At 35.4% G+C, this 25,677-nt stretch overlaps 1 protein-coding gene across 1 annotated transcript in view; it reads left to right on the top strand.

Annotated features, from left to right (window-relative positions):
* The first annotated feature begins 6,540 nt into the window (after positions 1 to 6,540).
* Arms (Ankyrin repeat-rich membrane spanning) overlaps positions 6,541 to 25,677 on the top strand; it is a 32,865-nt gene continuing 13,728 nt past the window's right edge. Inside the window, exons 1-14 of the mRNA XM_068773260.1 lie at positions 6,541 to 7,125; positions 7,960 to 8,097; positions 10,827 to 11,024; positions 14,607 to 14,716; positions 17,536 to 17,756; positions 18,502 to 18,659; positions 18,743 to 18,946; positions 20,301 to 20,444; positions 21,080 to 21,377; positions 22,761 to 22,968; positions 23,574 to 23,711; positions 23,814 to 23,984; positions 24,313 to 24,429; positions 25,213 to 25,408. Of these exons, the coding sequence (XP_068629361.1) occupies positions 6,646 to 7,125; positions 7,960 to 8,097; positions 10,827 to 11,024; positions 14,607 to 14,716; positions 17,536 to 17,756; positions 18,502 to 18,659; positions 18,743 to 18,946; positions 20,301 to 20,444; positions 21,080 to 21,377; positions 22,761 to 22,968; positions 23,574 to 23,711; positions 23,814 to 23,984; positions 24,313 to 24,429; positions 25,213 to 25,408 (2,781 nt within the window). The 5' untranslated portion in view covers positions 6,541 to 6,645. The remainder of the gene's footprint in view (positions 7,126 to 7,959; positions 8,098 to 10,826; positions 11,025 to 14,606; positions 14,717 to 17,535; positions 17,757 to 18,501; positions 18,660 to 18,742; positions 18,947 to 20,300; positions 20,445 to 21,079; positions 21,378 to 22,760; positions 22,969 to 23,573; positions 23,712 to 23,813; positions 23,985 to 24,312; positions 24,430 to 25,212; positions 25,409 to 25,677) is intronic.

Below are 25,677 nucleotides of genomic sequence, written 5' to 3'. Positions count from 1 at the left end.
AGTTATGGAAGTGTGTTTCCGTATTATAAGTTTGTGAAGGATACGTTTAGTGAACCTGCGATACGTGAGGTATATAATTTATTTCCTCAGTAATGTTTGTTGGAATGTATAAATAAATTTTTAGAACTTTTCGCACTGTTCTTACATAGTAATAATTTAGACTCATGAGTATGATTTCATTGGAAAATTTTTCTTGTTTGCGAAAGATTTCTTTGTTTCCTCGCATATTACTCGTAGCTTTGGTTATGTCATAAGTCAATAAGGCGTGATGTTTTTTTTTTACTTCGTAAGTTTAACTTTATATGTTAAAACTGCTGTTTAACATAACATCTAAGTTGCGTTTTTATTATGTAACAAGTATTACTAGTACTACTGACGTGTGCGGTGAAATTGTAGACCAACTTACCCTGATGGCCGGTTTCTAATTATAGCTGGCGCCAGTCAACGTGTTTGTTCACTTAATGCCTCGAAAATATCAGATGCTTAGTATTAACTTCATTTAACACGATTGCTGATTTCAATATACTTATTAAATGTAAATTAATATAAACAGATATTTATTCTGTGTCGGCAAACCGTAGCACTTCTGACTTCTGTTTAACGGCTCTAAACGAAATTTTTAAAAGCAGGACAGAAAAATATATAAACTTAATTTCAAAGTCAATAACAAAACGTAATAAAAGGTTGGAAGAATTTTTTATAACATAGCATAAAATTGAATGTTTGCCTATTACAGCCCTGTACGTAATCAAAATTGATTAATGAATAAAGCAGAAAAATAATATTAAACGCCTGCTTATGATATGTTTTATTCAAACTGGATATTGTATTTATTATCCCAATTATTTAAAAAAAGTGATTTAGAAATCAAATTTACGTTTATTAAAAACTGCTTCTTCAATCATTTTTCGTCTTTTTGGATCGCAAAATTGTTGAACCCCTATTAGGTTTGAAAATTTTTATATTGTTATTGTGCGTATTTTTATGCAGTTAAAATTTTTTAAACGGGGTCATGGATGTTTTGCCCAAATGACCCCGTTTAATAAATGACATTTACAATTTTATAACATTAGACTAACACCGTAAATAAATTTTGATTAGCATAAATTTTTATGAGGTATTATTTTTAATAAAAATACAAGCAGTTAACAAAAAACACTCAGAATAGTATTAATCTAGCGTCAGAATAGTATGAAATTAAAGTTAGCACTTCGATTTCGTACTATTCTGACGCTATATTAATAAGAATTACAAACATCGAATAATCGTTATCTATATTAAAAAAAAAATTATATTTTTTAGTCTACGGAGGTTAAGAACACTATTGCAAGTAATGGTGCTTGACACTGACATGTGATTTTTATATATTTTATTAATCTAACAGTTTGATCTTGTTTCAACAAAATTGTTTTTATTAAATACGCAGAAACTCAACGCATTTTAATTAATAAAAATATCAGATACCGATTCGATTTTTTTATTATATATTACTTAATATAAAAAAAAACTTTCCAACTTTGCCCAATCGAAATAAAATCGAAGTAAACAATTAAGAGGTATATACACAGTGAGGAACCACGCATTCACGTAATTCTTCCTCCTTCGCTGACGAGGAAAATAAAAGCCAGTTGTGTTCTTTGTGTTGTACATTACCAGAGACTTGACGATCGCTATTGTTTCAAACACACGGTGCTCAAATATTTGTCAGTAACCTAATTCAATCGAATTTCGAACGAGCAATAATAACGACCGTAGTGGCCAGTAATATTGAATTAAAACGCTGCAGATGCTTTGAATACAAATTTGCAGGACTACTGCGTATAATAAACTAATTAACGTTTATTTCATTTGTCTTTTTAAATATTGTGTACTTTACGGGGAAAACGAAGTTATCAAACGCTGCAATATGCGATTATTGTCTTTTACTATTTAGATAATTTTTATGTCATTATAAGATTTCTTTAATCGGTGAAGTCCGTGATTAATATACAGGGTGGCCCATAAGTCCTTTGATATGAAAAAAATTTATTAAAATAAAACTAATGACATTATGAATTAAATTTTTATTTACTAAAAAAGCTGAAAAAACGGGAATTATTTTATGAAAATAACGTCTTCTAAATGTAATCCGTTGCGATCACGGCACTCTTGCAAACGACGTCTAAAATTGTCGATGACTGCGCGGCACGTCACTGCTGTAATGCTTGTCATTTCTCTGCGGATGTTTTCTTTTAGGGCCTCAATTGACCGCGGGTTTGTGTCGTATACTTTAGCCTTAAGGTAGCTCCACAAAAAAAATCCATCGGGGTCAGATCTGGACTACGTGGAGGCCAGGAAATGTCTCCTCTCTTAGAGATCTTTTTGCCAGGAAAAAGTTGACGGATAACGGGCATAGCAGTGTTAGAGGTGTGAGAAGTGGCCCCATCCTGTTGAAACCGCGTTCTGGCATTAAAGCCTGAAAAGTTTTGCAATTCTGGTATGAAAAACTCTTCGATCATAGCCACATATCGCTCCGACGTAACAGTAACTGCGCGCCCTCTGCCATCCTCAAAGAAGTAAGGCCCTAGGATACCATGGGCTGACATAGCGGCCCAAACAGTCACTTTCGGACTATGTAAGGGCTTCTGATGCTTAAGTTTTGGATTTATGGGGCTCCAATAGCGGCAATTTTGTTTACTAACATGCCCGTTAAGATAGAAATGAGCCTCGTCAGAGAACATTATGTTATTGAAGGAAGTAAACCGATTCAACATTTCATTCGCATAATTTTGTCTTTGAATACCGTCAGTTTCCTTTAATTCTTGAACCAACTGAATTTTGTAAGGGTGCATATGTAAATCTTTCTTCAAAATCCGTTGTAACGATGTCCTGGATACGTTTAATGCTCTGGCGCGCTTACGAGTTGACTGTGTCGGATTTTCGCGAATAGACTGTGTCACTGTGTCTATGTTTTGTTCCGTACGTGACGTCCTTGAGCGATCCAACCGCGGTTCATCTAACGTCGAACCGGTCTCCTCGAACTTAGCATCCCAGTTCTTAATCGTTTGAAGAGTTGGAGTGTCTTCAAAGTTGTGTAAACCTTTGTGTTCTCGAAATTTACGCCGCGCAACGGTTGCCGAATTGTCGTTTTTATAAAACTCGCGCACACAAAACGCACGGTCCGCTCCGGTAAAACGCTTCATCTCGACTAAATTCCCAGAAACCGAAGTTACTCCCCCCCTTCCCCTGCACCGCTCACGCGCACCCTGTTCGTTTTATTCAAATTTTACTTTTCAAAGGACTTATGGGCCACCCTGTACAAGTAACAGACTTGATGTGTGTAGAAATTGAACATAGGTGAAGTTAGCATTTGTATTTATTTTCCATTTAAAATCAAAACACAGAAACTAATTTAAAAAAAAAGATCTTTCGTATGTCTACAGAAGCCTTCTTCGAATCCATTGTAATCTGTATCATCTGCCTGTAAATTAGATTATCACACCATTCTTTACGGAGCATGTGTAAATTACGCTGCAATAAAGATATTTATACTTTATCAGTTAAATCTTTTGTTTAAACTATGATATTACGCTACATAAACCTAGAAATTAATCCCTTGCACAACAAAATCAGGTATAAGAGCACGGCCAGATCGCCACTGTATTCCCAAATAAATTTGTGCGCAACGTGTGCCTCTTAAAATCTAACGAAATATTTCGTTTAGAAATGGTTCTTCATAACGTATTGTGATATTAATGCTGTGGCTTTGGAATGCTTCGAGCGGCGTCTTTCATTAGGACATACGGCCAGGTATAAATTGTTCTATTATTTAATTACGTTATAGTGAAATAATACCGAGCAGTAGATCAGCAGTAGAGGACTGACGTGCGATCGTAGGTCGCGGGTCCAATTCCCGGGAAACAATCTCATGTAATTCACACTTTGTTCATTGTTTATATAAGATTATCCCTACATATAAAAAAGTTTCCTGAAGAAGGACAGCAGCGTCTTCTGCGTACCGTAATACCACACTGCGATCACCAACCCGCTTGCCAAACGCAGCGATTATGATATCCTCCCATAAATATCATTTGCAGGAGACCAGGACAGTGTACTTATTTTGGTGTTCATTAATTGTCGTCACATTGGTATATTTAAATTATTACCTCCCTGACTAGCAATGGCATTGCAAAAAAAGTTTTATGTATTAACATGTCACATTTTTTTTTCTATTGCCATGCGATGCATGCAGGAACAGGTAATAAATAATAATTGATTTTTAATAAGCAACCGGAATTTGGAAAACGCCTTTTCTTACTATAACTAAATAATTTATTATGTCCTAAACTATTGGTTTTTGGATAGGGTTGTATTCTTCATCAATTGACAGCAAAGGAAGTTTACATTCAACCCTTAAAGCTTTTACACCCTTTCACGTTATACCAAAAAAGTATTATGCTTATTTAAGTAATTTTTTTTTTAACTAACAAGACTTACAAGACATACGTCTAACAAGACGTATTTGATTTTTTTTTCTTAAACAATTCTATTTAAATTTCCGAAGAACTTAAAAAAATGCAATCTAAAACGTTCGATCAATAATTTTCCATGTAATGTACGTCAAAACTTTTTTTACGTATTCTGTGACACTTATTTATTATCGGTTCTAAATGCCTAAATTCCAGGCTGTTTAAGCAAAAACTAAAGCATTAATAAAAAGTAAGAGAAACATAGATATTGTTTTTGAAAGAGAAATATTGTTTTGCAAGATAATTATTTTGGTATTGTATATATAAAAAGATGCTTATTACTAATCAAAAATGGACTATCATTTTCGGGATGAATTTTTTATTAAAACTTTTTCATAACTAAATAGTCTCCCGCCGACTTCCCTAAGTCAATGAACGCACTCTCAAGCCTCTCTGGCGAGCCTTTATTTCAAGTGATCATAATTATATTTGTTTTAATTGTTATCCAAGCTATCGATGTTTTCCATAAAAAAAAAAAATTATTAAGAATTTACATGAATCCATTTATGGGAAGCATTTTAGAATTATAAAATATGAGTTCTAAGAATAATAAAGCGCGCTGTTGGCTCCGGCTCTTGGCTCGATGCGTCGAAGGAATCCTGTAACCCTGTTATTCTTTTTATTTAACTTACTTCGCGGATCTTCAACTCTTACGTGTTTTTACTCTTTGTTTGTTATAAATAGATGCTTTGCCCGTTAACTGCAAACGTACACTGGCTTCGGATATGTCTATATAACTAGTTTATAAAAAAATGAACTATATCTTGGCGTAATTTGAATATCTAATATACGCTTATACAGTTTTGTATTTAGTACGATTCTTACCAATGTTAATTTAGTTAGACAGTACTTAGTAGTTAAAACGAACTTTATGAAAGTTTTGGATTGTCGTTTTTCATGTAATTTTCTGTTTTATGAAAGCAATGCACACAGGACAGACCTTACACTTCGCTTTATGGTTTTTAAGTTAAAAAAACATAAGGACATTAAATTATGTGTCAATCGTTTAAAAAAAGCTACGGTTCTTGCAGCGTCAGACGAATGCGTTTTAAGCTTGTTACCGTTATAATACTTCCACCCAAACAAATGATTGATTAGCGTAAATCATTCAAATTACATTATGAACAACTCACGTGTACAAAAACTTTTCTGGTTTAACTTAACTGGTCTGGTGTAACTTCTTAACCCGCATTATGTTAAACAAGAATTTTTCATTAGCAATGACACCGACAATTCCCGTATTCAAAAATGAAAAAAAAAACATCGCTTTTTTGCAGGTTATAACATTTCGTAGTCAATAAAATAGGGCACCCAATATTATACTGTGTAAATTTTAAACATTGTTAAAAATTTATCGAAGAGCTACGGGGCCTACGTTATTAAACGCCATAACTTCGCCAATTTTAGAAATGTTAAATTCGGACTAAAGTTTTCGTTTTCAGATATCAACCGTAATATACGTATGCGCGTTCATAACAACAACGTAAAAGTATATGATTTTGTTTTTCTTAGAGTAACGACGACAAAAAATGCGTATCATGTCAATGATCAAATCCATGTTCCTAGTTTAGAACTACTAAACAACGAAAGCAAAACAATAGTTTATTTTATTTCTTATTAATCTTTCAAATTTTAACCAATCGTGGGTAATCAATTTGAGAACATTTTCAAATACTCCGTTAAATTAGACCTTGAAAATCAAAAAACTTAAATAATTTGCATTTGAAGGAGAATTGTTATAAATACAAATTGGAAATATTTAAAAAAATACATAAGTAGCTGGCGGGGCGCGGGCGGCAGCGTGCCGGCGCGGCTTCACACTGTGCGCAGCCGCCGCGCGACATGCTGCCCCCCGAGAGAGCCGCCATGCGCTCCACCTCTGCGGTTTTAAAACGTCTGTCTCTGCGTACCTACAGCACCTATTCCTTAGTACGTATCTCCGTTCATTCATCGCGTCCGCCCTCCGCCCGCCTAGCCGCCACGCAAATAGTGACCGCCCATCGGCTGCCGCCCGCCGCCACGCGAGACGCCGGCCGTATTCCCCGTCGCGCGCTTACTCACCAGTCGTCACGAGACAAAATCTGTCACAGGACGCTTCGCAAGCCGCTCGTGATATTATGCGCAAGTTAGACGCATCATGTCCCTCCCGCCGCAGCTGCCGAAACCTTCCGAGAACGATAATGAGTACGTGCACATTAGGTGTCTCATCGCGAATATACACAAGCCGAAAAATGTATCGAGGCCGCCCGTCGTCCAGGAGACGCCGCTCGAGGCTGTCGAAGAATCCCCGGGATCGTCGGACACAGAACGCAGCGGTTCGGGCTCTGAGAGGTCTTCCCAGATAAATGTGGGTGAAGAGGTTCCGCCGACACGTCGTGCGAAGAGCAACAGCTTTGCAGGCCCGATGCTGGCGCCACCAGTGCTGCAGCTGCCCAAGCGGCGGCGGCCGTCGTTCCTGCAGCTGCACATGGGCGGCGGAGAGGCCTCCGGGCCTCACTCCGCCGGTCCGCACTTCAGTGTCCCGCGATTTACAGTGACGGCGCCACCGGGCGAGCATCGCCGCTTCAGCCATGGCTTCGCTTTCCATGGTTTCGCTCTCCGGCGACATTCTAATACGGTCTATATATTCTTGAATTTGCAACTGCTTCATAACATCGTGTGTTTAATATGTTTGCAATGTGTTATTTACTAACATTTATTTTTACAAAATGATAGCAACTGGCATGATAACCTAGTAACTTGATGAATGGATTTTACTCGATTCTCTTTACATAAACTTACGACGATCCGTTTTAATTTAAAATAAATATATTTGCAATGGAAATATTGCTCTTTAAAATCTTGTTATTGACCACATGAACCTGTTTATTTCAAATAAATATTTATTTATCTATGTGATAATAAATCTTAATGATTTTCGGACGCAAAAAATAACATCTGACATATTTAGACGTAAGGTATTAATTGAACTACCTTGTGATATCGTTATCGTATCTTTATGTCTACTAGTAATGCTCATTATAAACACTGTGGAGCGCGGCAGCCGAACGTTTGTGCGTTAATTAAGCTATTTCTCACTTATTGAATTTTAATATCGAAAACATAAATGAAGCGCTGGGTCCTGCAACCGATTGAGGTGTGAATGAAATAAATATTTTCCGTGTTTATTTTTTACATTTTAACTGAATGAGTTGTTCTATTTTGCATAACGCATGAAATATTGTATTAAAATGTTTGACGATCTGTATTGACATTGATAATAACCTGCCTAGATGAATCTTTACTTTTTCGTGACGTGAAACAGATGTGTTTTTATAATAGTTGTTAAACTAATCCGTTAAAGTTAAGGCGGTTAGATTTATCATGTTTACCTCTAAAGTCTTAGCAGTATTATGAATATGTAAGTACTTTTTGGCTTTCATTTATTAAATGAAGTACCTTTTGGTGACAGAGTCTCCACCGCAGCGAGTCGATGGTCTCGCTGGCGTGTTTCAAGACGCTATCGCAACTCGTGAACAATGATGAGACCGCCGAACTGCAGCAGTACATCGCCACCAATAAGAACCTCAACATCGATGACAAGGATGAGGTATTTCAAACTTATTATTTTCATTGTCGTCACAATCAGTATACGTTTATCATAGACGTGTTTGTTTCTAATGTGGTCATCAGCGCTTTCCAATAAATCCAGATTTTTTCTTCATCAATTGTATTTAGTGGCTTTGTTGCAGTTTTTATATTAAGAGTAACGAGTAATTATTCTTCGTCTTTAATAGGTATATATCGATTGACGCTTTACAGAAATTTAATACATAATAAATATGTGATAGTAAATTGTTTTATCAGATAAGTCGGCGTGAAATTTTTGAAGTTATTTTTAAAAACAATAATCGTTTTGTGTTACAATGTCGATACAAAATACACTGGTACAAATTCCAAATTGATCTGTTTATTTATTTTATTTATCTTCATCATAACGTCAGTCGTATAATGTAAACTGCTGGACATAGATCTCTTCCATAGATTTCCAATAGAACTTGTTGCAAGAGGTTCTACATCCAGTTTCTTCCGACGTAACAAGGTCGTCTGTCCACATTGTGGACGGATGTCCTTAGGCTGCGGGAGCCGGTCCCTGGTCTCCATTCCAGAACCTCAAGACCCTAACGGCCGTCTGTTCTGGGCTCTATGTGGCCTGCCCATTGGCTCTTTAACTTGCTAAACCGCTGGGCTATATCGAAGATTGTTGTTCATCCTCGTATCTCATATCTTGTAAAGGAATCCCGAGCATAGCTGTCGTTATGGTCCATTGAGTGCGCCTCTAATAATAATGTATGATATTAAATTCTTAAAAGTATGTGTCATTTTATGTTTCGAATCCATTACGATGAATTTCAAGAAACTCATTAATATAATCATTGTATTTTTTCATTTATTTTTTGGTATTGATTAATATAACTTTGGCATCTGCGTAGTTAAATAATAGTCGGCTAAATATTTGAATCGTATCAATAAATATTCTTAATGTCACGGTCAAAATTTAATATGACATAAATAAATGTAATAATATACTTACAATATTAATTACTTAATAAATTAAGTGTTGTCAAATTAATTTTCTACATTACAACTAAATTAGGCTGTGTGCACTGGAATTTATACATACGTAATAATAGTGTTTAGTTACTTTAATATAAATTAAAGTTATAATTTATTGATTAGGACAGTTTCTTTTTTTTATTTAATATTTATGTAAATATTTTATTTAATATTAAAATATTCCTGATCATAGATATTAGGTAAAGTGTGATTTCGAACAAAACATTAACATTTTGGCAATTCATATGGAAAAATTATTTTATATTAAAACATTTTTTCTAGCTATTTTATCATTTTCGCGCTTTTCGGTATTAAATCTTTTCGTGATTTTAAATTTGAGTAGGACAATAGAAAGCACCGAATTGCTGTAATGCAATTTTTAAAACTCTCCATTCGTTTGAAATTGGTCAAATGTCTGTGTTCCGGGCTACTAATAGGAATAATGAAACTCCTCTGTGACAAAAAATTATGTGTTCTTCCATTTAGTATTCGGACGAATAAACGCGATCAAAACAGTGAACAAACAAAATTGGAAGAAATCCACACATTCTTTTGAACACAAAGGCAAAGTATTTTATCTGCAAGTGTGAATATAGCACAAGACTATGTTGCGTGTTTTAAAAGACAGAAGATATAAATAGCTTCACCCTGTCTGGATTATTCATTTATTCATCTCTCGATTATTATGAACACCAGAAATTGTGACGAATAAAATAGGAATGAATGGATGACATTAAGACGGAAGAAAGAAGAGTATGGAAATAAGAAATTTAATTAAATTATGATTGTAACTGTTAGGGAGTGTACCCAGGACATGAGAAGTACGAATAAAAAATTTCACACTAGAAAAATCAAGATATTGATACAACGTAAGTTTAAATAGGCGTTTATACATAGACTACTGCCAGCTTCGATATGTTGATTCAGTGATGTGATGTGAGTCTCTCCTATATATGTTAATAGGCTTTATTAATCAATCTTATTTTTTTGTGTCGGGGGGGGATCTACCGGACGTTCAAGATGCTCCGCCTCTGGGGGAGGACTAGGTTATGTGGAATTCCTACCCACTGAACCCCCCCACCCCCAGTGATCGCCCTCTGCGCTATACGGGGGGATCGCGGTATCTCCCGGTCAGGAATTGCCACGCAGTCTTCCCTCGCGTCATGCTATTTTAGATAGCCCGTCTCGGGGTATGCGTGTATGATTCACGCTACCCCCGAAACCCTCGTGGTGCTATCACGATGGTTCGAGACCACGTCGAACCATCGTCCGCCTCAGAGTCGCCGAAACTAGTGGGAGTTAAGGGCCCCCACCCTAAACTCCCGCGACTCCGAAGGCCCCGTTTATGGTAGGGGAATACCATTCACCGGAGGGCCGTCGCGAGGCGCGTCCCTGCGCTGACGGAGCTGTCTTCGAGTGGGATCTGTCCTCTGCCGATCCCGTTAGGCCGCCACTTTCTGGACCATGACGGTCTCACAGAAAGAGGCCACGGCTCTCCACGCCGATGACCCGCTCAGCATCGCCGACACGACTGCTCGCAAGGAAAGGTCCTGTCCGATCTCATCCGCTAGGATACGCCGCTCCGACTGCCACGTCGGGCAGTCCGCGAGATGTGCGAGGCGGAATCCTGGGCGGACTTATTAATCAATCTTGCCTTAACAATGAATATATAGAGCCTCGGCTCGGGCTGCTACATACTACAACCAAGTGTATCAATTTAAGAATGGAACGACGGCGCTCATGTGTGCGGCGGAGTTGGGGCGCGCAGGCGCGGTGCGCGTGCTGCTGGCCGCCGGCGCCGACGCGAGCGCGCCCGATGCGGACGGCTGGACGCCGCTCGCCTTCGCCGCGCGTGGGGGACACCTCCCCGTTATGCGCGACCTCTTAGACGCCGGCGCTCAAGTCGACTCCAGGGACTGCGTGAGTAATATTACCAATATGACTATTTTTCTTCTCCACAGGATTTCTAGAGATTTCAACGCCGCGCGAAATAAAATTTGGGGCTCTTTTAAACAAATCGTTGCTCTGTCTGAATAAAATGACAATCGCCGTTATCATTTTTAAAGGGTTTTTAATATTTGCAATTTACGAATTTCAATACACTATAATTTTTGCCTAAAAAGGGGAGTATACAAAGGGCGTATATAAAGTTATGTTTTTTTTCCTCTCTAAATAAACACGATAAAATATAAACAACAATAGAAAAATTAAGATGCATTTTCGGAATTATCATTTTATTCGGTGGACGCGGCGAAGTTTATTCCAAATTTTATAAATTCACTACTTTGTAAAAACTTATATTAACACAAGAAAGAACGTAAAAAATATTTATTTAAAAAATAATACAATACGTATTTACTCACAAGTGATGCTACATTTGAAAGCTGTTCCTTATGCATACGTGTGACGTTTTATGTTTTTTGTAAAGGTATTTCTCAATAATTAATATACTAATATATTATTTTTATATTGTCACCCTAAGCAGCAACTCCAACATAAATGTTTTTATACAATATTTACCCTCGCGGTCTAATAGGCGTAAGAAATAAACATTTCTAATGGATCACTTTAATTGAATTAAAATTACTGATTTTATGTAGTAACAATAGTCATGTTTTAGATTTCGTACGCTGTAAGACTTATACAATGACTATGACTATACTAATTGCTAATGATTTATGTTATACGTTATTATCCTCTTGTTGTTTTTTTTTTTAATGTTCTTACATTTTTCCCAATTGTCGTTTCTTTAGAAAACTTCCTCAACGTTATTGAAAATACGAGAAAATATTAGCTTAATTGCTGTTGACTAGCTTTTGAAGACTTAATTAAATTCGACATATCTTAAGGCTACGATTCATTAAATATGAGTCAAATTATAAAAGATTCGTATCGAACGGCTTATGGTTTAGTAAGGCATTCATAACCTCCCATTGCTTGGTTCTGAAACTCAACACTATTTGTGCCTAATATTATGACCCATATATTATAGAGCAATGACCAAAATGTATTCTCGACTGTGAACCCAAAATATGTATATTTATACTCCACGTGGAGGCCTGCCAAGATGTCAGTGACATCCACGCATACTTAAATCTGGCTAAAATACACACCAATACCGCTGCATAGAGAACTCCTTTCATAAACAATTTATTTATAGACTGTTTCCCTTTATTAGCTATGCGGTGTCAAAGTTTTGCAGCCGCTTTGATATGAAGCCGTCTAAACGAAGGCCGACGTTTCTTTAGTTTGGTATAAAAATATCTCAAAAATTATCAATAACTTCTTGCAATTGGTCAATGATAAATTAAAACTGATTATAATTAATTAGTGAGGATTTTTTACGTATTTCCTTTTTAGTTTATAATGCCAAATGGGAAATGTAAGTTTACTTTAATTTCTTTCAAATTAAAATCTATCTCTGATACAGTTTAGTGTAAAAAAAAGAATATTTATATATCATTTTTTGGTAATACAGGTTGATTGATGGGTGCTTTAAAGGGTTCAATGTATGGCTTATTTGTTACCAATTAATATAAGGTACACCTTATCCAAAAACAATGGTTTCAGAAATAATAAATTACGTAATCATAATATAATAAAAAAGGGTTTTCATAATTCGAATTGCTAATATTATTGTTTACTATGTATCTCTGCCGACTGCACTGCCAGAAGTTATTGTCCTATCACATATCAATAGTAAAAATCAATTGATGTAATAATTTTTCAGAATAGTCATTTTACATGGTGATTAGATATAAGAGTAAAAGTTTTTTTTTTTTTTTCTTTGAAGCAGTTATAAATATAAACAACCGTGTATATCTTTGGTAGCATAAATTTTAGCGCCTCCAATGCCCATAACACGAGTTAAATTAAGGATTAAAAATAATTTTTAAGTACTAACTATTACTAATTTCTTTTTTATAAAATATATTAGAAATAGTAATCTATTGGATTACTATTTGTTTTTTTTGTCCACGGTTATATCAAAGCATGCAATGTATAAATTAAATTGTAAATCCTGTTTTTTTTTTGGTTATGGTAATAAAAAAAAATAAAACCCTGAACATTCCTACGAAGGTCTTACTAAAGAATAATTCGTAAATAGATACGTAAATAGATAGTTGGTAATGCCATCAGATAATTTACTAAAATGCTAAGCTTTTTGGCAACGAGTTCGTAGTGTTCACGTTTATCTCTAATAATATTTTAAGATAATGAATCTGATTTTATGACTACTTAACACATTAAAACTTATAAACACATCGTATAAATTACGTAATATAAGTAGCAAATGCATCTATAAAAGCCTGTTATTTAATATATTATAGATCAACATTAAACATATCTGAATTAAGGTACATTTAAATTTACAGGCATTAACAAGCATTTTTACTTTATATGCAATAAATCCAACATATTTTCTATTTATTTATGGAAGTAGAACCGCCAATAGTAGTTACAATCATTAACATAATCTAATAATTATGAATTGTGAACAAATATTATCGAAGAAATTATAAAAGACAGTCGCAACATCTACCATTTGTGATAATCAAAACACACATATCGTATATCATAGTAACAAAAATTTAAATTATGCCAACAGGGAAGAAATAATAAACAAAAACAAATGAAAAATAAATAAACATCTAATTAAGTTAAATGAGTTAGGTGCAAGAGACGTAAGTTTAAATAGTAATAATTATTATATAATTTACGTAACGTATCAAAATATAACAAGACTCTTTGTAATAGTGCAGTTAAATCGCCTTCCCCAAAGATATCTATGAGGGGTTATACCATAATCGCCACACTTGGCAGGCGGCGGGTTGGCGATCGAAGTGTGGTATTTAGGTACGTAGAGGACACGACGCTCCTCATTCTTTGAAAACTTGCTTATGAGCAGTGGCAATGTATAATATATAGCAATTTATATATATATATATATATATATATATATATATATATATATATATATATATATATATATATTACAGTGTGATTTATATAAGATTGTAATTCGGGAATCGAACTCGCGACTTGCGATCGCAAGTTTCAGTCGTTAATCTCTGTCTAACACCTTTTTCTGCCTGCACCTTGTCAATTACTGATTTTACTAAATTCGATCCCTCCAAATCACAAAAACCAATTTTGTAGCAATTTTGATAAATTTTTATATCTCTTATACTTATCTAGTCGGATCTAGATGAAGAGAGTCTAGTCTAGTTGGAATGACTGAATTCTCTGTTATAAATATATGATTTTATTTATTGATTTTCTTTTACAACATTACATATTTACTATTTTCTTTAGTATCTGTCGACGCCCTTTTAGGCAACATAGTTTCCAATACATCCAAAAGTTGTTAGTAAAAAATCGTGGAGACCGCCAATTGTGGGTTCTATTTCATGTTTATGCACCCACATTAGATGAACAATAAAGTGTAAATTAAAAATAACAATTACATGCGTATTCTAATAATAGAAACTCTGCTCTTAGGGAGGGTGGACCCCTCTAATGTGGGCCTCGTACAAGGGCCACGAAGAAGCAGTCGCACTCTTGTTAGAAAAAGGAGCCGATGTTCACGCCCACGGAAATTATAATATCAAGTAAGTTTCTTTGAATTTTTATAATACATAAAATAGAAGTTTTTTAAATCACCACAAGGAATTAAACATTTCTTTCATATGATTTCTCAGTAATAGTCTTTACTGTTTTGGTTTTAAATTTCTCTACAATTTAATTTTTAGTCGTAATCTTTAATTTTAACTGAAGCTTTAATGTGCTTACATTAGGAATAGAATTTCTTTAAATTTGCGTACGTTCATATTTGGTTACCACTAGCGCATGACCACAACGAGTCTACCTCATCTTTGGAGGTACAATGTCATGAGAATCATTTAAATAAAAGATACTTTGTCCTTCATTGTATCTGAATGTTGTAAAATTAATATATTCATAACTATGTCTCAAAAATTATAACAACTTAATCAACCTATGCGGTTAATACTGTTATTATTGCTTTAGGACAAAATTAAATAATTTAGCAAATAAAAATTAATCTGTGTTTCTTATTTACAATCGTCATTTATTTACGAACATTTTTTTCCAGCTATTAAAATTTGATTAGCTTTAAAACCTTGACTAATGATACTGAAATAAACTGTGATTCCTTCAGTTTTGTGTTTCATGATTATTGTTATTACTATCAATAATTAACCAAATCACAAATTTTTGCTTTTTTAATAGATAACAATAATTGATAAGGCAGAGTTACCTTTTGTTTAGATATATAATAGGATATAGATAATAGGTAATTAACAGCAATTTAACTCACTGACTCTTCAAATAAGTAATAAAAATAAGCAATAATAAAATAATAAATAACCATTGACTTTCAAGAGCAAGTGTTTAATTTTTTTATCTGCAAAATATTTTAGGCCCTTCTCTGTTAATACCATCTTTATGTTAGTCAGTAGCAATGGGTCTGTATAAGTCGGTGTTTAAACTGAATTCATTTTTAGGCATTATATCAAATTCGTTCTCTATTTGATTGATTACAGCTGTGACATAATTTACAACTTTAAAATATCAGACAAAATGGATCATCACCCACAATACTTATAAAAATCGATTCGAAGAGCGCTTCTTATCGTGTCACAAAAAAATAATACTGTAGGAACATCCATTTAATTAGCAGTTGCAAATGTTTACAAGAAACGTTTTCTATTTAAAAAATTTATCGGTATCTCAGTCTAGACTGGTTTAATATGTTTATTGCTCGACTAAAATACGCAGTCCACTACAGTCATTTTTAGAACTTAATGACGTCTTAAAATATATCTTGAATTGTAGCGATTAATAAATAAAAAAATAATGTAAAGTAAAATTTTAACACATTGCGGAAACTATAATAGTTCCGAGGTATATAAATCTAAAATGGATTTGATTCTCTTGAGTATTACCAATAAAATATAATTCATGTTTGAAAAAATTCGCCTTGAGAAATTTATTACAAACAAGAAACATTCGTATTTTGCGCTTCAGTGTAAATAACAACTATTTTGATCTTGATATATAACGTCGTATTGTTCTGTATTAAGTAGACCGTTGTGTTATAAAAAAAACATTTTCATTTCGTACTTCACCTTGGTGCCCAAATCTTATTAATTATATCTTTTTGTATACTTCAGAGCGGAGGCTTAATTAGTAATTTTTTTATTGCAAAACATAAAATTATAGTAAAAATGCAAATTATAATAAATAAATAAAAGTAATCAGGACTATATGAATCAACATCTTGTAAGCACGTTTATCTTCAGTGTAAAATAAATTATGAACAAGTAAATTAGTAATAGAGGGAATACTTATCTTTCCGATTAATTCGTAGACTGTTATAATTATCTAATATAAATTGATGCGACAGACAATAAAACTAAAGGCGCTTAAAATACGGCACGGAGAAACAATAAAAACAAATGAAAAATGTAAAATACTTTTTTTTACTCGATTATATCCTTTTCCTTTAAAACAGGATTTAATCTCGGAAGATAAAGGTAACTCCTAGGTCACATATTTTAAAAGATGACTTAGGATTTACAGCCTATAAGTGAGGCTCTAGTCATTTCTTAATTGATAATTTAAAAAAGAATAAGATAAAAATCAAAACAACTACTTAAGTGATACGCAAAGGGAGGTAACAGAGAAATTCTGTTTACGTATGAAAATATTTTTACAATTGAGCAATGTTTTGACAAACAAAATGAACGTATTTATGCTGAAAGCTCTAAACAAGTTTCTCAATGAGTCAACAGAGTACACTGCGGGCATTATCCGTGATGGTTTGGTGAGGTGTTAGCTGTAAAGGAGTGGCTGAAAATATTGACACAAGTTTATCTAGATACCATTCTTGAGAAGGTAGTTAAGCCCCTTTAAAGATACTTCATTGAAAAGCAAAAATGTTGAAAACGCGGCACCCGGTCATAAAGCTCGATCTACCCAGGTTGGTTAGAAACAAACGTTTCGGGCAGTTTCAGGCAGTAACACTTGCTCTAAACGCTAGGATAATTTCAAGTCTCTCAAACAATCTACACGGTAGCCAGAAAATAATTTCCCCGAAGAAAGAGTGTGTGCTGTTATTGATAATGGTCTCGACGTTTAAGGGACTGTAATGCAGTTAATAAAGACCACTTCGAAAAATCTTTATATATTTCTAATGGTTTTATATTAATATATTATTAAACTAAGACATTCTAATAGCAATAAATGTTACGCACAATTTTTTTTCTTTGTAATAATATTTATGGTAAGACTAAGTATAGTATTGATTAGTAAAACATTGAGGCAATATTTATTCATAAATTTGGTTTCGTAACAAATACGAGGCGCGCCCGTTGGAACGTAAAAAACAATAATTTCTTATGGTCAGTTCGTTAGTATGGGCAGCGGGACGTCGTCACAGCGGCGTGGTGCAGCGCTTACTATCCGCTGGCGCGAGGGCCAATTCATGCGACAAGTATGCGACGTCGGCGCTCACGTGGGCTGCACGGGCTGGCGATGCAACCTCATGCGCCGCTCTACTGCGGGCCGGTGCCGACCCCAACACCGCCGGCATGTACTGCTGGACACCGCTCTTGCAAGCCACTCACGGTATGCAGAGAAGTTTTACCATTAAATAAGTTTTAAGAAAAGGAGAGTCCTCACTTGTGGCTAAGACGGCTTGCAACTTTATTAAGGTCATCAAAAGATGCTAGATTTAGACTCAATCGGAATGGTGCCATTGGAAGAAGCCTTTGTCCATTAATGAACGTCTAGGACTGAAATGATGACCATAATGATAACGATGATCTCATTTATTACTAATAACGAACTGAGACATTTACATAAAAGTAAAATGTCAGTCTACATCTCTTTGTTCAGTGCGGACCCGTTATTTTTTTTATTTAATGTTGATTATTAGAGTTTACTCTTGATTCGGGGTATTTTTATACAAATTCAATTTTAAAAATTATGTTTAATATGTTGTAAGGCTGTAGAAACAAATAATGTCATTTACCATAATCATGTCATTTATCATAATCTCGTCGATCCTTTTTATTTGCTAATAAAAGTGCGGTTGAAAGAGCACTATATTAACAGGGTCCGTAGAATAAAATATAAATGTATACAAAATCTAGAGTAGCATTGCTCCTGTCTTCGTTGCATCGAATTAAAGTAATCATTCCTAATAATTCAATAAGTTTATGATCTACCATGTCCATTGAAGCGAAACAGAAACACGGCCAGCTGTGCTGTACTGGCTTCTTCCAAGAAATGCAATTAGATATATAATGTCCATTTAAAGTTCTTTAATTATGTATATGTTTCTTTTAACATAGTTCTATTACATATTCAGGTAATCACTTTGAAATTGTGCAAATGCTCCTTGAACACAAGCCGAACGTCAACGCGTTGGACAAGGACGGCTATACCGCATTGGCAATAGCATGCAAGGAAGGGTACTACGATATCGCTTTGGCTCTTATCAACTCTGGAGCTTATATTAATGTCCAGGTAAGCATATACACTTTAAAGATATATTAATGACAATTACATTTTTTTTTTCAAAATTAATAAAAATAAATTTATTTATACAGGACCATTCAAAAGATACCCCGCTACTTCACGCCGTTAAAGGAGGACATAAGAACATCGTAGAAGCACTATTGAAGAAACACGTCGACGTCGATTTACCGGGCAAGGAGAAAAAAACGCCGGTTTACACGGCCGTGGAAAAAGGTCACGTAGCGATACTGAAGTTGTTGCTCGCCTCTAACCCGGACTTGGAACACTGTACGAGTGTGAGTCGTTTATTTTCTCCCACGTTATCTTTGGCAAACAATTCGAAAAACCGCCGCTCCCAGATAAAACTGAAAGCTGGCACATGTAACGAGGATGACACGTTGTCATACACAAGTGCATACGCGAGTGAATTGTTGTCACGTGTCGCATTTGATCTGTTCAAAACTGCTACGTGTCATATTAATTTTATTTAACATGACCTTTGTTTACTGGTGTCTAAACTCTTTCCATTTGATCGTATGAGGAATATTTAGGTTGGGCAATGATTTTTTATACAAAACGTCAAAATCCTTACATGGCTTCCTTACAGGCTTACAATCAATTGTGTGTGGCTGTATCAAAATTTCGACTGTAAAAATCTCTTGTTAATTTTAATAAAAGGAATCAGATTTTGTAATAAAATTATTGAACCACCATTAAGTAAATTCAAGACGTATATTTAAAAATAAATTGACAAAAAGGCATATTATCGGAAGGAATATTTAAATAATTAATTAACTTAAATAAACGTTTAATTATTTCGTTTTCATTTAAAGTGCATTTGACAGATAATGTACATACATAAATGAATGTTCTTAAACTTTTGTTAAAAGATTTATTTGTAGAGTTTGTTTCTTCTTCTTCGTCATAACCTTGCAAAGCAGGGTAGAGTCAAAAATAAAACAGAGTTAAAAAAAGTTGACGACAAATAAGAATTATATAAAAAAATATATTTTTCTTTTAATCCAGCATAGGCGGAGTGGCCAATTGCTATATTTGAGAATTTTTGTTTACAATAAATTAATTACTTCGGTTTTTGTGATTTGAGCATCGTCCAAATGTCATTAATGTCCATGTCTGCGGGAAAACAAATTTGTCATAACCCCTTTTAATGTATTGCTCATTGATCTCCTTTTTACATAAATAATTATACTGTCTTCAAAGATTTATCCTGCGTTAATCGAAATAACTGATACATACGTACGACCACTGTCGTGACCATGGGTTCTGTAGAGCACTCGAAACGGAATAACATAGAAGAGAAGGATTCCAAAGTACTTGATTCTATTGCAAATAAAACTCGATGAAGTCTCTTTTTTTTGTCTTAGGGGAAATCATCCGGTTCCTGCCTCTGAGGGGAGGAAAATGGTTATTAATTTATTAATTTTTTTTATTATTTTAGATAGTTCGTCCCGGAGTATGTATGCGTAGTGCATGCTACCCCCGAAACCCTCGTTGTGTTATCATGATGGGTCGAGCCAAATCAATTCGACGTCCACCTTAGAGTCGCTCAAGCTAATGGGAGTTTAGAGCCCCCACCCTAAACTGCTACTCCAAGTCTGTGCTAACCTAGTTAACTTGGTTCGGTTGTAGAGCGGTGATACGGCGCTGCTGCGAGCGGTGCGGTCACGTCACGCCGAGATGGTTCAACTGCTGTTAGAACGCAAAGCGCGGGTCAACGTGGCCGACAACCGCGGCGACACCGCCTTGCACATTGCCATGCGCGCGCGCTCCAAGGTACCGCCCAACACTCGCTTTCTCACCATCCTCAGTATGTAACCGCGTAACACTTGAACCACTAATTTTCCAAACAAATTCAAGTATAAGTTCACTCATATACAGTATGCTCAATTTAACCAATTCCAACAAGGCCAGGATGAGGCCTTTGTCTAACATTGGACGTCCTATGAGTCCTATGAGTGAATTGATGAAGATGATTTCACCACACTGAATTGCTTTAATAACAATGTCCTTTTTTACAGAATAGGACACCTTATTACACTTTTGCACTTTTGATTGATGTCACATATTTAAACCAGAGATAGTTGTTTTAAATTACTCTGTGGTCTGTGTGAGAGGTCTACAAATATAAAAGAATTTTGCAACTAAAATCATGCTTTGTATGAATAATGCATTTGTTTACTATATTCATATAAAAAGAATTTTCATAAATTTTCTCAGTTTGTTTGTATGGAAAAAGAAGTACTTTTTAATTTCCCACGTAAATTCTCTTTTTTTCTCCCTTTTAGAATAATCCTCGTGCTTTAACGTAAATATGAAAAAATATTAGCCTGATTGGTCGAGCTGTTCTGTTTTGCGCTTAGCAATAAGTGATTTGTTTCATTAATATGTAATATTTATCTGTCTTCCAGCAAATAGTCGAGATTCTATTAAGAAACCCAAAGAACAGTCAGCTGCTGTACAAGCCTAACAAAATGAACGAAACGCCGTACAACATCGACATGAGTTACAACAAGACGATACTGGGTCAGATCTTCGGCGCCCGCAAGCTGAACACTAACGAGGACAACGAGAACATGCTGGGCTACGAGCTGTACAGTGCCGCGCTGGCCGACATGTTGTCCGAGCCCAGCCTCTCCGTGCCAATCACCGTCGGCCTCTACGCGCGCTGGGGCTCCGGCAAGTCATTCTTACTGAGTAAATTAAAAGGTAAGCTTTAAAGGAAATCTTTTAATTGATTGAAAAGATTTTGCTCGACAAAAAAAAATTAAATATTTAACAATTTGTGTAGATTTGAATTACACAAAAAAACAAAAGGATAATTTTAGAGATTACAAAAATTATGTGTGAGCTGTTATTTAAAATAAATAGATTTTGAGGAGATGGTTTCGGATGATATCTATTCATGGTGACACACATTCGTCCGAATTGAGCTTACGGGTCAGTATACGCATGCTGTACTAGTGCAATCGCTACTTATTTAATTTTAATTGTATAGAAAATTAAAATATTGATGTCTCAATACATATTGTTACGTACTGTGGGTTCTGACTGGGAATGAAACACCACTGGTTCACAAGGAGTCCTTTATTCACTATTTATGGGGGTCACCCTACTTTAACACAAAGTATACTTGCGCTTAGTCCAAATTTCGCTTCCAAAGCGCTCAATAAATCACTGTGCAAATAACTTACCAAATTTTTACTTTATATCACTGGTCGTCAGTGGCGTACCTAGGGGGGGGCGGTGGGTGCGGTCCGCACCGGGCGGCACTTACCTTGGGGCGGCATTTTTTATATTTACTTATAGTTGTAAAAAACAACTTTTTTATTTCAAATTTATTTTCTTTCTTGAATAATAAATGATTATAACTTTATGATTTCGAATATTATTCCTCGGTGTATATAAAAGCATTTTAGTGTAAATTTTGGATTCTAATTCAAGGACAAGGTAATAATTTTATTTTATAGTATTCATTAAAATTCGTTGAATTCGTAAAAGGATCTTTACGACTTTGTTCGGCAATTTTTCTAAAATTTTTTGATGTCAGTTTATAAATGTCATTTCTTTTGAAAAGTTTATATGATTACTTTGAAGTGATATATCAATATTTTTTTTATCAAAAACCACTATTTGATTGAAATATAATAGAAAGGGCGGCAAACTGGAGATCGCCCCGGGCGGCAAAAGTTCTAGGTACGCCACTGCTGGTCGTGGATCTTAATCTTATAACCCGAAAGGTTCCGTATAGTACGTTCGCGATAGTTCTCGGTTAGAATTTCCGAGAACCGCAAACAAAAATCTATAAATAACTTCAAGGTCACGCGTGTTTACGGCACTTTTGCGTTTGGCGTTTGCTAGTGTTCCGTGTTTATTGTTCAGAGGGTTCTGTAACTCGTACTATGTAACATTATTTTGTTTATACATAAATGCAATTTTCAGTTAAAATGGTTACCAATGCTTCCTTTGGTTTCAATGTTGATGATTGTTCATCGTCACACAGTGTTTTGTTTCTAAAATTCAGATTCTAGACTTCCTTGAGAGTTAATATAATTTTGGATAAGTAAATATTTTTTCAAACTGTATTTTTAGAGGAGATGAAGAACTTTGCCCGGCAATGGAGTGAGTCCGGGTGGGCGTGGTCGTGGGCGGTTGCGTGGGGAGCGTGGCACGGCGCGCTGCCCCTCGCCGCTGCCGCTGCTCTGGCCGGAGCCCCGCCGTACCTCGCCGTAGCTCTGGCTTTCGCGCTTTTTGCCGCAGTTTACCTCGTTTTCTACCTTCTGTGGCATCTTGGCACCAGGTCATTCTTCTTCTTACCTACGTTTATAGAGTACCATATTTTAAATGGGTAGCAACGGCATTCAACTTTTTATTAAAAATATTTTTTAGCATATGACTAAACAAAACAGTAATTTTAAATACATGCATGAAAGTGTAAAGTTTGACGGTAGAGGATTTTCAGAAGTGACTAAAAATATAAATCACTAAAAGTAATGAAACCTGTGAAAAGTTTAAAACGAAAACCTTCGCAGATGATATAGTTCCACTAGTAGAAAATTAAATAAAGATGACCCTGAGTCTACAGGTAAGAAGTATGGCCAAATCTGACTGAAAAGTTTTTTGGTGTTTTAATGAACTAGGCCGTATTAAGTATATTCACTTTCTACACTTAATATTTAAATACTGTTATTGCATCTTACTATGAGGTTGTAACTGTTCGTAACAATTCAATAGATGGCGCATCTTCTAGCATTATATAGATTATTAATACAATTGCACAGATCAACACAAAACTTATTTTTAATGAAATATTGTAAATATATTCGGGTTTAAATGATTATTTCTGTCTGTATTGTATGCCCTTCATTTTCATTGCTTGAGAAATATAGTTAATTCTTACAACAGATATGAGTGGTGGTGGGCAGGCGGTATGATGTCCACGTTGGGCCGTCGGTTCAATTCCCTTTTGCTGGTTCTGCAAGTTGTGTTCTGCCATCCGCCCGGTCCGAACGACCCGCGTGCCCTGCCGGCCACACCTATACGGTAATCATAATTTCTAGTCACTAAGATTTGTTGACATTTTAGTTAAAATGTAATATTTATGTAAGTATAAAGTAGTTGTTAAGTAAAGATTATGTTTCTCAGGTTTCATTTCACGGAGGGCATGAAGAGCGGTGCTGGGCAAGAAGGAGAGGCGATGGTTGTGCAAATGATCGGCAGTTTGGCGGAGGCGCTGGAAAGTCAATACGGCCGAGTTTGCACGCGACTAGCACGCGCTTTTAGACCTAGGCCGGTATCCTCAACTTCTGGATGGAAGTAAGTTATTATTTATATTATTACTATACCGAAACGGATGTGCCGCGAGGTACCCTTGGGCGCGGTACAGCAATTTCGGTTATCCAACCTGGACGAATTTCCAACAATAATTTTATATCTAAGTTACTAAAAATATTGCAGCATGTTAAAATTACAATTAATCATCAAAATAAGATTGTCGCAGAATACATTGGTTTTACACAGCAATGTAAATTTTCAGAAGGTAATTATCGCTACCAACGTTATCGGTTAAGTCGGTGCAAATGCTATACTTAATTCAGTTAATACTAGTACAATTATTGTTAAGTATTATATTTTTATTGCATAGGTGGCGGAGAGCGTGTTGCGTCCCTCACATTGTGACTTTCGAGCTGATCTTCACTTGCCTCCTCATCGGGCTGTGCGTGCTGGTTATGTACTTAACCGAGACTGGAGCAAGTCAGCAGTAAGCAATAATCAGACATTGATTCATTTCATTACCTTTTAGATATCTAACGTAAATAATTTTGCTGTTATTTCAGAATAAACTTTTTTGGCGTTAATAATGCACTGAATCATCATTGTACCCCAGTATAGCCATGCTTTGTCAATTTTTTTTTAACATTATAAAGTCGAATTCACAGTAACCAATTGTAGGCATATTTTGGAACGCAGCAAATAATTAAGAACGATTCGATTACAAGATACGAGGTGTTGCTTGATCGACGAATGATGTACACTGCATTTTTACACGAACAGACTATCAAAGGAGGATATTCTACTTATTTGAATATAATATTATGTAAATATAAAAGGTGATAAATACTAAAATTATTGTAATTAGGTTTTTTTATATAGTTAAGGCCTTCGGACACAAAAATAGTATACTTTTATATATATTATTAACACATGAAACCAATATAGTTAATAGTGAACCAGATTATGATTTTTTATTTATAATTTTTAAAACACTGTTTTAAAAAGTAGTGACGTGTAAACACATCTTAAACACAAATTTCATTACAAATGTTGTTCTTTGCAATTATCTATTGTTTGCGTTTACTTATAAAAGTGCTATAGAGAGAGAACTATTAACGTTGAAATTGCAAATAGTTTGATATAGTAATGAATTGTAAAGCTTATAGGTGTCGAAGCTATCTGTAGCTTACTCAGAGGTAACGACGAAGTATAGGATGTAAGTAGTAAGCAACAAACGACGGCTCAGTGAGATTGGGTCGTCGTCGATCAGGCGGCGTGACGTCCAACAGGGGCTGTTGATCGGGGCGTGTGCTGTGGGCGGTGCCGCGCTGCTGGCCAACCTCTACACAGCGGGGCGTGCGCTCGCAGCCCTAGCGCTTCCGCCACGCACGCGCCTTCTGCGGGCACTGCGACGCGATGCACATGCGCTAGCGCTTCGCCCTGAGGTGCAAGCGCTCACCAACATGGTACATATGGCACTGCCTTTCATTTTAATCTAATAACTTGTAATTATAATTCAAAACTGTTAAACACCTCGTCCAAGATACTGCAATGCCTGACGACGGAGCTCTTTGAAAACTGTGTCCTCAGTGATGACATGGCTCTGAGACATAGTCGTTTACTATGAGTCCTATAAGAAGGCCCAATGTCACCCAGTAAGCAATAGGAAGGGCAATGCTCAGAGATTCCTGGAATCTTAGATATCTCAGAGCTTAGAGATGCACAGAAGAATTAA

Source organism: Battus philenor, unplaced genomic scaffold, assembly GCF_028537555.1.
Source record: "Battus philenor isolate CCGP_79_NKW_IND1 unplaced genomic scaffold, ilBatPhil1.0.hap1 SCAF_6, whole genome shotgun sequence".
NCBI lineage: Eukaryota > Metazoa > Arthropoda > Insecta > Lepidoptera > Papilionidae > Battus > Battus philenor.
This window is presented reverse-complemented; position numbering and strand designations above follow the sequence as displayed.